We start from the raw sequence: 16,775 nt of genomic DNA, 5'->3' as shown, positions 1-16,775 counted from the left end.
TTGTTGTATTCAGTGGCTAACCTGGATGCAGGCCCCGACGTGTTTATGGCAAATACAGCAGAGCAGGGCACGCCGAGCTGGTGGGACTTGCGAAAGACGTAGCACTGGCTCCATTTTTTCTGCACAACCAATGCTCACCTGCTCACCACCACCACATAAAGCCCACTTTGTAAAGCAACCTCAGACATATTTTCACTTTCACAGCTACACTACAAGTTCAACTGTATTTATATGTGCATTCCAAGCTCCAATAGACCAAGCTACTGACTCAATCTGCCCTGAATAAGCTTGCATCATAGAAATATACCTCTGGGATCCAGAGAGCACAGCTGACATGTGCCCAGCGTGATCCTGAGCGTGATGGCTTCATGGCCCCACCTCGACGTGGGCAGAGTACACATGGTGGGCAGATGCATTTTGCACATGGTGCACACAACCAACTCCCTCTAGGCACACGCTCTATTCCATAACATGCCTGAACACAGCCACACACAAGCACCAAAACATTATGAGCAAGTCAAAGTGAAGGAAAGATTGGTGCTTATGTACCAGCACTTCTTCAAAAGATACACACATTTATCTGCTTATGGAATGACTATTACTACGACTACTACTACTACTTTTTGGCCCATTTACGTTCTTGTAAGTGGGGGGTGGGGGGGGGGGGATGTTAACTAGCCAGCAGGTCACGCCTGACGTTTGACTGTAGCTAGTTGGGGCAAGAGTTTTGAGTCTGTTCAAGGTGCCGAGAATAACTCGCCTACTCTTCGTGAAGGACGACGACGCGGCGACCACGTGGCAGTACATGGTCTCGTCCACCGTGATGCCTCGAAGTCGGAACTGGGCTTCTGCCTGCAGGAACCAAACTTCGGCTTGTGACTCCCAGAATTCGGGGAGCTTGATGGAGACCGTGTTGGTAGCCATTGTTGCGGCGGTTTCGGGTGGTCAGCGAAGGCTGACTCGAATGTCGGAGGTCACCAATGAAGTGCGCGGTGCTACACGCGCGACTTGCTACCAAGGAGGAAGCGGACAACGCGGTAAGTTTAATGTTCTTTATTAAAAGAGGTCACTGTAGCACTGGCGCGCTCCGGGCTGCGCGCCCGGTGTATATCCTGAGGCCACGCCTACCCCTCGGTGTGGCCGCCGCCGACTTGATGCGCGGAATGATGTCACCACGCCAGTGAGCTTCCGTGTCCGGCACAATGTTTAACATCCGTCAAACAATTCTACAGATGGGACACACAGCTAACTAAACATCCATCCGAAGGATGGCACACTTTACGATGCAACCAACGCCTGGCCTGCGAAGCCCCAATCCAAATCGGATCTAGGAAGAGCACTCTGGGATAGTTTGTCCTGCACCTATCCGCATGGCATACACATTGATATATACACATTGATAAACACAGCACAAAGAGCAATTACACCATTCGGGTTGAGAAGCTCACGCTAGACAGTTTAAAGGAAGATGTGCTACCATCCTGTCAGACCATAACTGCTTACGGAAGTACTCGAAAATAAAAACGACAGCATGAAAGTTGATCATCAAGTCTGGCCTGTGTAATAAAAATTAAGTGACATTAACATAACCGGTATTTATTTACATAATCTTTTTGAATCCGCCTTAGGTGATGTTTTCATACATAGTTATTCCACAACAATTTAAACATTATGAATGAGGAATCATAATTCCATAAACTCTTTTTTAAAATCTTGCAAAAAAAAACAAAACAACAACAACAACAACAACAAAAAAATACAATAGTGATTGCATCAAACCAAGTTTGGAGGTCGATGGACGCAGGGATTTGTGTTATACTGCATCATAGAGAATAGAAACTCATTCAAGTGGTTTGGTTGATGGTTTTGTGTAATGAAAACAATGATTTTAAAACAATCCACTGCAACAGTAATGGATAAAACAAGCATACTGTACCTGGTGCACACAAACATCACACCGGTCACAGAAGACCATCTCATTGCCATCTTCAGCATGTGGTGAACGGCAGACGTCACACACAACGTCTTCGTCATACTCGATGCCGAGACCAGCCTCGGTTGAAAGGGCCCGAGCTCGTGCCGCTGCACTCCGAGCTTCGAGTGCAGCTAGCAGGCACTCAAGGGCAGCTTCACCCAACTGCTTCATTCCTGTCAAGCAGCAAACATGGTTACAAACACAAGGAAATAAAACGAGAACATATGTGATATGAATCTAAGAAAAGCAAGTGTGAAGACAGAAATTAAAAGCCAGAGGAACCTCTCCAATGATAACGCAAACAAAAGATATCGAAGGTTCGGCACGCAGACCGACTAGTGAGACTCCTTTGTAGTATTCAAACATAGGGTATTTATTACACCATAGTTAAAAGACACCAACATTTAATCAGCTCTGCCGTAGGTCGCATTAAAGTTGTGTGCAAAATATTATGTTCTTCCTCCTTACTATTTGACTTGATATATAGCTGTGCACTTGAAAATGAGACCATCACTCAAGCATTGTAAAATTTCAGCCAAATACAATCAGGTATGCTTTGGCTCAGCCTGAAGGTAAGGTTGGCAGGATGGCCTAAAGGTATGCACACTCCCCTCCAAGCTGACTGGCCCTGGTTCTAATCCCGACAAGCCTCTAAAATGTCATCCCGGTGTTTCACAGGCAACGATATATCAATGTGTGTGCCATACCCAGGATGGACGTTAAACTGAACTGCCAATCTGTTGACATTAGTTGGTGGACGTTAAAGATCCCACGGTGCCCTCTGCGAAGAGTAGGCGAGCTATCGTGGGCACCCTGAGCAAATTACAAACTCCTGCCCCAACTTAGCGGACATTGCATCAGCGGCACAGCCGTGCCCTCGTCCAATGATTCTATCACGCAGCCTTGTGCTGCATACGAAAGAAGGAGAATCCTGAAGGTTGGTGTAAAATTGCAATTGCAGCCCTCTTAATGTTCTTGCACTATTCTTGAAAAAAAAAAAAAAATCAAGAACATATTTAAACTTGAGAAATTTCTTGTATAATTTGAGAAGTGCACTAAAATTTAAAGTTATTCCAAAACTAAAGTCGAAGCAGTTTGTGTAACTTCATAAAAGTGTACAGCCATCTGCCTGTTGTCCGCAGCACTGCTCATACAAACCAAACATATAAATAAGCAACTTAAGAGTTTTTTTTTTTCATCAATGTATTTTGCATTTCCATTCGAATATCATTACAAATACACATTTGATGGTTATGGAAGGAAAAGTTGATCTACAAGATATTTTGCATATCATTTTTGCAATAAAAAACAAACAAACTAATCTGATGATTTCAGGTTTCATTTGCACTTTACAAAATTTGTGCAATTGTGTGTTGCTATGGCAAAGTGTTGGATTATTAGTAAACTGCAGAATGGTGGCATTTGATGACTCGTGGCTACTGTCGATTTCATGGGAAGCTGTCCAGGGCGCCTCGCTCTGCTCAGACAGTAAAAACCACATTGTTGTCTATTTGTATATGAAGTCGAAGCTCATTGACCAGCTGGAACACAGCAAGGACCAAAACATAACAGAAGAAGACAGTGGAAGAGGTGGTATTGAGGAGGCGGTGGGGGGGGGGGGGATTGGGGAGGGGAGAGGAGACACACCAACAGTATGATAGGACACAGCAAAGAAACCTTTGAAGGTGTGTGGGGAGCAATGACATCAAGGGGGGGGGGGGGAAAGACTAGGACACAGTAGATGAACATGCTGGATACATCAAACACAGCACAAAGAGTAAGAGAAAAACAAAACTTGGGATGAAACAGAGGAAAACACATTAATCTGGAAAAGAGGGGATGGTCATGCAGAGAAAATGATGAGTATAGATGGGAGATGACCTCTGAGGTGGAGGTGAATAGCCATCTTGAAGCCCTGCAGGGAAGAATTAAATTGAACAAACCGAGGAAGTTGGTTCCACAGGCGAGGTAAAGAGGAACATTTGAGGGGAGGTGAGTGGTGTCCCTCGATTTTGGGAGTTTCACGTGAAGTTGGTTACTGGCAGACCATGTTATGTGCATCCTGCATAAACGTGGGAGGGGGGAAGAGGGAGGCTGCAGGGCATGGAAAGAGCAGAGGAGGAAAGACCAGAAAGAGGTGGTAGAAGACAGAGGCCACCAACCTGTCTGTAATGCGATCGAAACAGGCCCAACAAACAGATTCAACTTAATTAGAGGAGATTCCAATGATTTTTAAGACAGTGTCAGCTTAACCAAGCCATGCCAGGTTCACGAGCAGATGGGCGTGCACTACTTTATAAAGAAGAGATCCGAACATTACTGAACACAGGATAAAGAAATGTTTAACTTTCCTCTGTTAAAATAACTAAATTCCAAAGTAGGATACGACACTTGCCGTTTAACTTTCCAAGCTGAAAAAGCAATCAGATATTCTGCTTGAAATGCAAAGTTCTGCACTTATTAACCTACTCCACTGATGAAAGTTCAAATCCACATACGGTGCAAAAACATTGTTCTCCTATTTTGCAACAAGGTGCCATCCCTCAAAACAGCTTCTCTCTGATCTTCAGGAAAGACTTCAACTAAACGAATGATACCTCCTGGTTTGTTGTGCCATAATTTCAATCTGATAAGAAGGACCCTGGTGTTGGGCTAGCGGCTAGGGTGCCGGCTTAGGATCCTAGGATCCTGGGTTCGAATCCCGGTGATCGCTGAATTAACGCCAGGGGGGTTGACTCAGCCTGTCATCCTTCCGAGGTCGGCTAATTGAGTACCAGTTCACTGGTAATTCCCTGTTTGTCGTTAAAGGCGGCAAAAAGGGTTGGCGTCAGGAAGGGCATCCGGCCGTAAAACATTGCTTCAAAAACGAGACCCAAAAACAACAACAACCACGGTTCCCGAAAAAGGCCAACCCCCGCTTTGCGGGGAAAAATGGCCTCTAAAGGTGGTTATTTATTTTTTTATATAAGAAGGAATTTAAGAGGGATGAGAGGCATCGTATATAAAATAAAAAAATCGTGATCTGTTTGCTTTTTGATACGAATGAGATTATTCATTCAGAGTGAGGTCAGTTACCAGACAATGTGCAGAGAGCCCTGAAAACTTGTTTAGCGTTCAATCAAAATGCTTGAAAGATGATGTTGTGACCCCAGGATTTTATCTCTTTTCTTTTACAATTGCAACCTGCATATCCTACATCTGTCTGTGCCTTAGCTTTGACATCAACCTTCCGTCCTCTGTGATATGCAAACTGAAACATCCTGAAATAACTCACATCAAGTCCTTGTACGACATAGTTGGTGCTCCTCGTCTCATTCCTGGCTTAGATTAGATAAGACTGTCTCTGGAGTATACCCACCACCCCCTCCATTCCTTCCTTCACTTCAAATGGCACCACATCTGACTCCGTTCGAGGGAAGGCCGAATGCCTCAATTGTGTGCTTGCCTCCAAATCTTGTGTCCCCAACCCCTTGCTATCTGTGCCCATCCAACTCGGTTACACCCAACAGCTCCTAGACTCTAGCTTTTGCACCTGAGAAGGTGGAGAAGGTTCTTTCAACCCTCGACTCCGACTCTGCAACAGGCCCGGAGGGCATTGGCTCACGTGTCCTACAAACCGTGCTCTGATGCTCTTGCACATCCCCTTTCTGCTCTTTTTACCCTATCATTTGTGCTTGGTCATCTTCCATCTGCTTGAAAGTCAGCCAACATCAGTGCGTTACTTAAACATTATGCAAAACCAATCCCCTTAACAACATACCTATCATCGTACTCCAAATTAGCAGCAATGTCTTGGAATCCATCATCAATCACAGTGGTCATAAAATCCTTCCATTTCCCTACATTGAATCCTGTTTTTTTGCATGTGGCAATTTTTTTTTGTATTTCACAAAGATTGTCAAAAAGCTCCATGTACCAAGGTGGTAAACCCCAACTTTTAGGGGAAAACAGACATGGGATGTTATAAAAGGTTGTGACCCATAACTTGTACCTACTGTTATATACATCTGGTATCATATTGTAGGTCCACAACTTTGGCAACAAAGCTGCAAGAAATCTGTGGACAGCCCCTAACAAGGACAGCCTTTTTAGCTCTTTCACGAGCCTCTATCTTGTATACAAAAAAAACAAACAAAAAAAAACAAACAAACATGACCTTATCTGAAAAAAGGGTGCTATATGCGGTAATCACCGATCCTGTTTATTTTTTTTTAATGTTGGAGGCTCCAGGCACGGACTGTATATATAGCCCTCATAGAGGCCGGGCCTTAAATAAAAAAGAAAAGTGCATGATGAAAAGAAAAGTGTATGGTGTTTGTTTGCGAGAAAGAGAGATTGAAGCTAGGCCGGTAGCTCGAGTTTGAGAGAAACAGAAAGCAAGACCGGCAATCCTGACACGGAGTGTGTAAGATGGTTCCAGGCACCACTTTAACGCTCCTAATTCAGGATGGTAGTACTACCCTGGGCGGTTGCTGTCGACAACCTACTACCTAAAATATCTCTCAAGTCTAAAACAGGTTTACAACACCCCAAATACAGACTTGGCATTTAATATGGAATTATTTTTTTTTTCTTGACTTGGGTTTACTTTCTTAACTCAGTATATCAATCTGGTGAGTTTCTTTTACACTTTGGTGATTTATTTGTTAAAAGAACCATGTCACTGATTGCCTGTCGCAGCAAGAAGTCAACAACAGGATTATATCACAGGTGGCGTGGCAAAATGTACGGACAGGTGCATTTGATGATTGGCTTCACAGTCGGGTATACAAGGGTTGTTGCGTTCTGTATAAGTGGAAAACAACTGCTGCACGTCTCCAAAAGTTATTGCCGCTTCCTCTGGAGATGGTCCGTCAACTCGACAATGCTGTTTGTCATGGAGTGGTAGCTTTACGAAATTACGGCATGAAACAGCATGCTATTGCTCGGCAGTATGGCATCACTCAAGGGCAGGTGTCAAAGATCCTGAAACGAAATGCTCAGAGGGGTGTCCCTACTCCAATACCGAGGCCAGGACGTCCCCGCAGAACCACAAGGAGGGATGATCGCCAGCTGCACCGGTTAGTCCGCAATGGCCGTACCAAGTCAGCTAATCGGCTTAGGGCTGAGTGGCAGAAACTGACAAATGTGCCTGTATCAAGAAGGCTAGTCAACCAACGACTGGTTCAAGCAGGCTATCGTGCCAGGCGTCCGCTGAGAAAGCCATGCCTGACCCGACAACACCGCCAGCGCTGATTACAGTGGGCCAGAGAGCACCGTCAATGGCAGCCAGGACACTGGAATCACGTGATCTTCAGTGACGAGTCTAGATTTCTGGTCTATCGTCAAGATGGCCGCGTCCGAGTGCGCAGACAAGTGCATGAAGCCTCCAACAAAGATTGTATAGTGCCAAGAGTCCAAGCTGGAGGTGGTGGGGTGACCGTTTGGGCTGCTTTTCATGCAGGGGGCAAAACTGACCTGGTTGTTCTGAATGGAAACCTGTACCAGTTCAAGTACAGGGCCATTCTGGAAGAAACATTGCTTCCATTTGCTCGTGCAGCCTTTCGAGGAAACTTTGTCTTCGAAGATGACAATGCACGGCCTCATCGTGCTCGCATGATCCAACACTTTCTTGCTGACCATGGTGTAGAGCATATGGAGTGGCCTGCCATGTCCCCGGATATGAATCCGATAGAGAACTTGTGGGCAGAATTAACGTTCAAATCGACCACTTGGACCAGCAGCCTACCTCTGTGCGTGAATTGCAGCAGGCTATTGTCACTGCATGGCAAGCGATTCCTGTCCAAACCTTGGCAAATCTCGTGAACAGCATGCCTCAACGTGTACGTGCTCTCCTGAATGCTCGTGGGGGTTACACGAAGTACTGAACTTTAATTTTACTGTCCGTAATCCCAGTCGTAATTTAACTTTTGTTTTTGTTAAAAAAAAAATTGGCTAATGTGCAAAATAAAGAGATACTTCTGGAGAACGTACAGAAGTTTAACACAGTTCTGTCCATGAATTGAGTTCGATATCAGTTTACATCACTTTCGAGGATCAATTTATTTGTTTTGAAATGTCAAATGTGGTTTTTGTTTCTTTTAAAGGTCACATTAACAAAATCTAGAATAATTTCAATATAATTCCAATGAACTTTTGGTTCTAAGACATCTTGAAAAGTAAGTTCACCCCCACAAAAAAATATTCCATATTAAATGCCAAGTCTGTATATAATAAATGAGGTATTATCTGTCTGCACCACATGCAACACCAAAGCAAGGCATCTAATATGGCAAGCAATTTGTGATAAAATGAAGAAGAAGAATATTTTGGAGGTGGGATGCTCCTTGCATGGCTATATATATCCAGACGCAATGTGTAAAAGGAGGGTTTTACTGCCTGATTGTGCTGCGATGACCGCTGAGCCAGTTCTGAGTTGGTAAGATGTGACTGTTGATTGATGGCAAATGTATTAGTAAGCTTTTTCATTTATATGCTTAGTAGATCTAATGGGACACTTATTTGTGTTGTGGAGGACTTGTGAAGATCGATTTCAATAAAGCCTCTTATCTAAGAACGAGGTCTTGAATTGCAATTTCATTACACAATTAAATACGGATTTAAAAGACTTTTTCTTAATTTTTGAATACAATGTTGAACCATCTATTTTATAGATCCACAAGTCGAAAATATTTTGCTTAATCTTGTCAGTCTGTCATGTATTACTTAATCAAATGTATCTGCCTTTGTAAAATTAATAAAAGTACAGGGAAGTGTTGCTATCGTATATCCGAGCGAGGTGTTAGTCACTGTCCGATTCACTGCTGCTTTCATAGGTGGCAGTGCACCGTGCTTGACTGCACTTGTTCCTGGATCCCTGGCAGTGAGAGCAAATATAGCAGGGAATGTTCTTCTTGTTGCACCAACAGTTTCTGTTTTAAACCTTTCTGTGCCCACAGGATATTGTCTTTGTCGTCTGCTGTGGCCAGGCTGGTTGTGGATGGCACTGGTACAAACTTGCCATCACCCAGGAGTTCGCCCATAGTCTTGACATGGTTTTATGTTAGGCTTGCCAATATGCGTTGTCTTGTCCAACAGTCGCCAGCACTGCACATCTTCCGTGGGTGCCAACAGCTTGAGCAGCGTTGATTTATTGTGTAGGAACTTGTACACCCTCACCTTGCTGAGCTCAACACCCATGAAGTCATTATCTTTGTTGGTATAGATGGCAACCAGAACAACGCTTGCCTGGCTGATGACCTCAGGTGTAATGGAAGGTGGACCTTCATCTGGATCTCCACGAAGACTCGCTCGCTCCACCCCATCATTCTGGACACTGTACACTGAATGTAGTATAACCCTGGTATCCCTGGAATGTCCACATAATAACACACAAATAACATGCAATACAATACACACAATGCACAATAATAGCACAGAAATAACACACAATACACAATAATAGCACAGAAATAACACACAATACACATATACACAATAATAACACAGAAATAACACACAATACAATACACACGATACACAATAATAGCACAGAAATAATAACTAACACACACACAGTTGTGTAATTCCCTGGTGTTGGGCTAGCGGCTAGGGTGCCAGCTTAGGATCCAAGGATCCTGGGTTCGAATCCCGGTCGATCGCTGAATTAACGCCAGGGGGGTTGACTCAGCCTGTCATCCTTCCGAGGTCGGCTAATTGAGTACCAGTACACTGGTAATTCCCTGTTTATCGTAAAAAGGCGACAAACAGGGTTGGCGGCAGGAAGGGCATCCGGCCGTAAAACATTGCTTCAAAAAGGGGACCAAAAAACAACAACAACCATGGTCCCCGAAAAGGCCAACCCCTGCTTTGCGGGGAAAAATGGCCTCTAAACGGTGGTTTTTACACACACACACACGAGCGATAAAACAAAGCTCAACATTAGAGCTGGTAATGTAATAAACCAAACAATAGCGAGAGTTGCTGTAGCTGCTGTCAAGGCGACAAAGCAGTAACAACTAGAGTTTAAAGAAGCAACCACGAGACGAGACACCGTAAAATTTTACATTTTTGAAACTACAAACAAAAAAAAGCAGTTTTTCTTGTTGAAATGGGCATTGGTGCCTAAGTTGTGACATGGACACCATCTTGGATACTTAGGAAGGATTCACAGGATATACAAGTATTTAAATGTTTAACATTTTAGTCAACAACATGTATACATCAGTTTTCTCCATGAAAAAAACCGGAACTTTCCGATGATAAAAACATGGTCAGTTTTGATTGGCCCATGTTGGCCATTTATTTTGTACAAATAAGTTTCTTCCTCGTAAACTGAAAGAGCCCCCTGTCCATTGATGATGTGTCTGGAGTTTTGCATTGATCGGTTCAGCAGTTCGGTTATTGAAAAAAAAATAGGACCGTGGGTCCTGAAGCTCACCTGGATCAGGCGTAACAGTCACTCAAACTCCCCGAAGATCCCCTTAAACCCCGATATTTTTATGCCATGAACCAACTTTAGTACATCACGGGTGATGAAGGCTGTAGTCAAGTTTCGTCAAAATTGTGTGTGTCGTTTCGGAGAAGAGAGCAAATACCTATTTTGGGAGGGGTCAAACTCCCCCACCCTATCCCATGTAAACCCCCTCAATGAGCACAGATTTTTAACGTGGTCAATAAACCTTCGCGAGGCATCGGTTGCCAAGTTTCATCAAAATTATATTTGGTTGAAGCGATAATGACTGAAGTGTTTATGGACTCAGTCACTCATTCACTCAGTGACCTACGGACACTGTTCAATCTCATAAGCTCACCGGACGAAAGTTGAGGTGAGCTAAAAATTCGCAAATCCAAAATGTCCAGCAAGCCTTTTGAACAATCATCATCGTCATCATCATCGTGTACCATGCACTATGCAGAGCGATGATGCTCTAGAAGCAGTCACGAGGCCACAATCCTGGTTGGGTCACCATTCTGACTCAGGAAGTCAAGGCAATAATTTGGAATATATTTATGGTGTCGGCAATAGCTCGCCTACTCTTCGCGAAAGGATACAGTGGTATCCTTAACATCCACCAACTAATGCTGGCAGACAGGACACCCAGTTTAACGTCCATCCGAGGGACATCACACGTTTTAATGAACCACCCTACTTGCGAAACACCTGGATGAAACAGTTTATAGTTGGGCTGAGATTCAATCCCAGGTGAGTCCGCTTAAATGCGAGTGTGTGTATCTCTATGCCATTCTGCCAGCATCTTCAAACAATCAGGTGAAGTAAAGGATCTGATGACTTGGAACAATCTCGTGAAATTTCAATTTTAATATCAGCGTCACTGTCTCAGAAATAGCTGTGATAAGTTTGGTGAAAGATTGGAATTTGTTTATTGTGCCGATGATGACACAGTGGGATGTTTAACGTCGACCAACTGATACTGGCAGATGGGACACCTGTTTAACATCTCCGGGGGACTGTACACACACTGATGAATCACTCTGCCTGTGAAACACCAGGATGACAGGCTAGAGCTGGGTCGGGATTTGAACACTGGCAAGACAGCTTAGAGGCGAGTATGCGTACCTTTTACGCCAGCCTGCCAGCCCCAGGTCACAGTTGCCACAAAAATAAATTTTCAGTTGCCACGAAAAGAAAATTATAACAAATTGGAATATTTTAAAGATTCAGATGGATCACAGCATCAAATAAAGACTTATCTACTGCAATGTGGTGAGTGTTGTGTTTGCCCACAAACCCATTCTCCATCGCTCTTCATTGAAACAGTGCAGCCAATGAACATCGAGCTCATCAAGGTCGTATGGTGCAGCCATATCAACCGTCTCGTTCCCGGCCAGCAACATGTGGTGGCTGGATATGCCAGTGGACATTGGCAAGCACAAACCCTTTGCATATGAATCTTCATATTTAATCAACCTGTGGGATGAATATGGAAGTCTTCCTCTAACTTGCACCATATGTACTCCAAATATCTATCGTTTCAGGTGTTAAAAAGATATGAAACTGTTAATCAGCATTAAAACTCTTAAATACACTCCCATTGATTTAGTTTTGCAGAGGATGTTGAGACAAAAGGGTGTAGGAAATAACAGGAATGACAATGGAGGAATTTAAGGGTGGGGGTGGAAGCAATGAAGGAATCTTGAAAAGGAAGGTGGTTGTAGAGATTAAAGAATGAGTGAGTTTGACCAAAAAAATAAAAATGGAGGAAATGTGGGCAAAACAATGAATGCCAGTGATAAAAGGGGATACTTTCAAACACTGAAGACTAGTGTGAACAGGGTCTACGAAAAGTAACGCGCATGGACAGAATTGCAAATAGACAAGTCGACAGGGAAATATTTAGACTTTTGGTGAAAAAGTTTTAGCCCACTTCTTATATTTTGATAACTTTGGACCAACATCACGAGAAAAGTCAAAAGAGAAAGAACAGTATGCACCATTGACCAGAGCACAGAGTCTGTGCTATGTAAAATCATTTATCTCCATAAAGTGGACATTTCATAAGTTTCTGCTGCCATGTTTGAATAGTCTTACTTTATTGGAATTGCCAAGGCCATATGCCAAGAGAAACACCTCTTTTGAAAAGCCTGATTCTCTGAGGGTAAAAAACAATTCTTTTTTTTCAGATGTGAAAAAAGTTCTGAAACTGACCTTTAGAGGGGCAGCGTCCCTGATTCTGATGTACCTTCTCTGTTACAGAGTGTTGGTGATGTTGAAGCAGTTACTTTGCAAGGGTTATACTGGGTGGTTTGCCATTGCCTTCCCAGAAGTAGTTAGGCAAGTAATTTGGAATTTGGCCATGGTGCCGGTGATAGCTCGCCTATTCTACGCGAGGGACAGAGTGGGTTCTTTAACGTCCACCAACTAATGCTGGCAGACGGACCGCACATTTAATGTCCATCCGAGGGACGGGACACACATTGATGAATTAGCCTGCCCGTGAAACACCATCTCTATTTTTGCATTAAATGGCAAAAAAAAGTTTTCACTGTTTAGAAAAAGTTAAACAGAAATGACTTTTGCAACGAGAACGACACTCGGTAGGGCATACATCCACCAGGCTGAACAGTTTACGTTTTGTATTCCACTGACAGGATGGATCTGGATCTGGACCTGAACCAAAATCGAATTGGCTTGTTCTTGTCATCTAACCAAGTCATCCACCTTGTTTCATCCGAATCAGTCCACAAATTTTTGAAATATCATGCTATATATCGTTTTTAGCCCCATCTCTCAATGGTGAAGAATCACTTTAAAAATTCTCATATCCAGATCTTCACCAAAGTCAAAACAATTCTTCCTCGTCACACACCCAACCTGTCCACCAAATTTCATCCGAATCCCTCCACAAATTTTTCAGATATTCTGTTTAGAAACAAATAGACAGAGGTGAAACCATAACCTCTATCCATCTTTGGTGGTGGAGGTAATGGAACAATTAAAGTAATTGAAAACCTATTTATAAAAGTGTTTTTGTGAGTGATGTATTACCATGAAGCCTTGAACACATATAAACAAAATATTTAAACGTGTTATCAAAGATGAGGAAGTCAGCATGAAGGAAATAATTTGGAGATGTAATCTGTCTGGCGCACGAGTAAACACCTGAGTGAGGTTTGGGGAATAGCCTGTGGTCGGTATGGAACCTGAACTCCTTTCTCCCATTCAGGACGCCAGGAATCCTGCAAGAACCAGCAGCCCTCCTCAGGCAAGGGGGCCGAGTCTGGCAGCATCATTGCACTGATTAGGTCCTTCCTAAATACCTGAAGGGTCACAAATGGAAAACACAAGTGACAATAAATAACAAAGTGGATTTGTTAAAGTTGACTTAAAAAGACAAAAAACAAATTGCTTTCCTTGGAATTTAATTTAATAAATCATAATGACAGTTGACCTTAAATGGCTCAAAACATAGATTTAATCAATGCACACACATGATCATATGCAGCAAAACCCCTTCATATTTGAACTCGACAAATCTCTCACAAAATGTTTGATGCTCACTTTACCCGCACCTGTTAGTCTCTGCGTAGCATGGATTTTATATGGAAACATGCTTTAGTCCTTCCGAAGAATTACTCAGTTGTATTAAACAGATCCTTAAATTAAAAACTACAATGGCACCCAGTAGAGCATACCTCCACCAGCCTGAACAGTTTATATTTTGTATCCCACTGATCGGCCGGATCTGATCCAAAAATCGAATCGGCTTATACAGTGCATTCAGAAAGTATTCAGACTCCTTCACTTTTTTCACATTTTGTTATGTTGCAGCCTTATGCTGAAATCGTTAAAATTCATTTATTCCCTCATCAATCTACACTCAATACTCCATAATGACAAAGAGAAAACAGGATTTTAGAAAGTTTTGCAAATTTATTAAAAAGACAAAACTGAAATATCACATTGACATAAGTATTCAGACCCTTAACTCAGCACTTAGTTAAAGCACCTTTGGCAGCAATTACAGCCTCGAGTCATCTTGGGTATGACGCGACAAGCTTTGCACACCTGGATTTGAGGATTTTCTGCCATTCTTCTCTGCAGGTCCTCTCAAGCTCTGTCAGGTTGGATGGGGTCCGTCGGTGGACAGCCATTTTCAGGTCTCTCCAGAGATGTTCAATTGGGTTCAAGTCAGGGCTCTGGCTGGGCCACTCAAGGACCTTCACAGAGTTGTCCCTAAGCCACTCCTGCGTTGTCTTGGCTGTGTGCTTTGGGTCATTGTCCTGTTGGAAGGTGAACCTTCGGCCCAGTCTGAGGTCCTGAGCGCTCTGTTTCAGGTTTTCATGAAGGATATATCTGTACTTTGCTCCGTTCATTGTTCCCTCAACCTTGACCAGTCCCCCAGTCCCTGCTGCCCCCAGTCAGTCCATCCGTGATAGGATTTCGTTACCGCGATAACTTGCGAACGGCTGAAGGGATCTTAGTCAAACTTGGTGTAGGCATGTATCATGAGGTAAAGATGAACTGATTAGATTTTAGGGGCACTAGGTCAAAGGCCAAAGGTCAGAGATCATGTTAGGTAAAAAATCCTGTTACCGCGACAACTTGATGCAATTCTGACCAAATTTGGTACAACAGGCATTTTAAGGCCATTTTCCCTGCCAGAGCAGGGGTTAGCCTTGCGGGCCCCATCTTCTCCATTTTGCCCTATTTTCTGCATCTCCCCTTGTTAACCCCTTTGCCCGCATTTCTTCTTCCACCACCTTTAGCCAAGTCTTTCTCGGTCTTTCCCGTCCTCTACTTCCTTCTACATTCATTTCCATCACTCTTCTCAACCAGTCACTTTCACCCTTCCTCAACACATGACCAAACCATCTCAACCTGTTTCTCTTCACAGCATCCATCACAGGCTCTATTCCCATCATCTTTCGCAATTCATCATTTGTCTTCCTCTCTCTCAACGATACCCCGCACATCCACCGAACCATTCACATTTCCACCCTTTCCAGCCTTCGTTGCTGCTCCATGTTCATTACCCATGTCTCGCTCCCATAAATCATAACACTTCTCACACATGCAGCATACACCTTTCCCTTCAGCTTGAACGACACTCCCCTCCTCGTCAGCACGCCACTCAGTTTCCGAAACTTCTTCCATGCACTTCACACTCCAGCAACCGTTGCTGAGTCTGATCCACCTTCTCCATTCAGCATGTCTCCGAGGTAGCAAAATGTTTTCACACCTTCCAGCTTCAGGCCATCTCGAAGATCAAACGCAACATTTCCTCCATCTGTAGCTCCCTCTGTGCACACCTTACACAGCTACATTCAAGTGAATGTACTACTCTGATCATTCAGAGTAGTACATTCTGATCTGATCATTCAAGTGAATGTACACTACTCTGATCAACCATTCAAGTGAATGTAGCTGCCACACTGGTTAATGACCCTCTCAAACCACTACATTTTTGATGAACCCACTCAGCGCACATTGTACATTGAATGGAGTTCACTCCGACACCCTTCCTGCACACAGCACACAGCCACTTCCCAGTTCTTTCCACCTCACCACATGCTTTACCATTTGCCATCACCTTCGTTTTTCCGATATTCACCTTCAGACCTTTTGTCTCCATACATTTCTTCCACTTGTTCATCTTCTCCTTCAGTCCATCCATACTTTCCGCAATCAACACCAGATCATCTGCATACAACAACTCCCACGGTAAACCCTCCTTTACATTCCGAGCCAGCACCTCCATCACAGCTACAAATAGTAGTGGACTTAGTACCGACCCCTGATGCACTCCCACCTTCACCTCAAACTCACCACTGTTCCCGTCCTTCGTCCTTACAGCTGTGCGTACTCTTTTGTACATTGCCATCACTACTCTGATCAACCATTCCTCCACTCCTAAACTTCCTCATTGCCCATGTCAATACTTTGCGTGGAACCCTATCGAATGCTTTCTCCAGATCAACAAACCTAAGAAACAACTTCTTCCTCTACTCCATGTACTTATCCTGCAACTGCCTTACAATAAAAAGTGCGTCTGTCATTCCTCTTCCTGGCATAAATCCAAACTGCATTTCGTCGATCTTCACTTACTTCCTTATGCTCCTCTCCAACACCTTCATTCCATGCACCAATAACTTTATCACTCGATATGAGCCACAGTCCAGAGGGTCATCTTTCCCCTTGTATAGAGGGACGAGGGCACTCAGTTCCCAATCCATTGGAATGCGGCCTTCTTTCACCACCAGATTACAGATCTCTGTCATTCTCTCCACACACCAACTTCCTGCTGCCTTCAGCATATCTCCCACAACTCCCGTCCGCCCTCCCACTTTTCTACTCTTC

At 43.7% G+C, this 16,775-nt stretch overlaps 1 protein-coding gene across 5 annotated transcripts in view; it reads right to left on the bottom strand.

Moving 5' to 3' along the window:
* The window catches only part of LOC137439685 (protein Jade-1), a 56,449-nt gene that overhangs the window by 11,722 nt on the left and 27,952 nt on the right, over positions 1-16,775 (bottom strand). For all 5 annotated transcript variants that reach the window (XM_078768138.1, XM_078768137.1, XM_068135681.2 and 2 more), the window contains 5 exons: positions 13,578-13,735; positions 11,707-11,885; positions 1,937-2,148; positions 308-475; positions 22-138 (listed from right to left, as the gene is read on the bottom strand). In XM_078768138.1, the coding sequence (XP_078624264.1) occupies positions 22-138; positions 308-475; positions 1,937-2,148; positions 11,707-11,885; positions 13,578-13,735 (834 nt within the window). The remainder of the gene's footprint in view (positions 1-21; positions 139-307; positions 476-1,936; positions 2,149-11,706; positions 11,886-13,577; positions 13,736-16,775) is intronic.

The sequence above is a fragment of the Myxine glutinosa genome, chromosome 14, assembly GCF_964187855.1.
Source record: "Myxine glutinosa chromosome 14, kmMyxGlut1.1, whole genome shotgun sequence".
Taxonomy (NCBI): Eukaryota; Metazoa; Chordata; class Myxini; order Myxiniformes; family Myxinidae; genus Myxine; species Myxine glutinosa.
The sequence above is the reverse complement of the archived record's forward strand: the minus strand, read 5'-3'. Positions and strand labels throughout refer to the sequence as shown.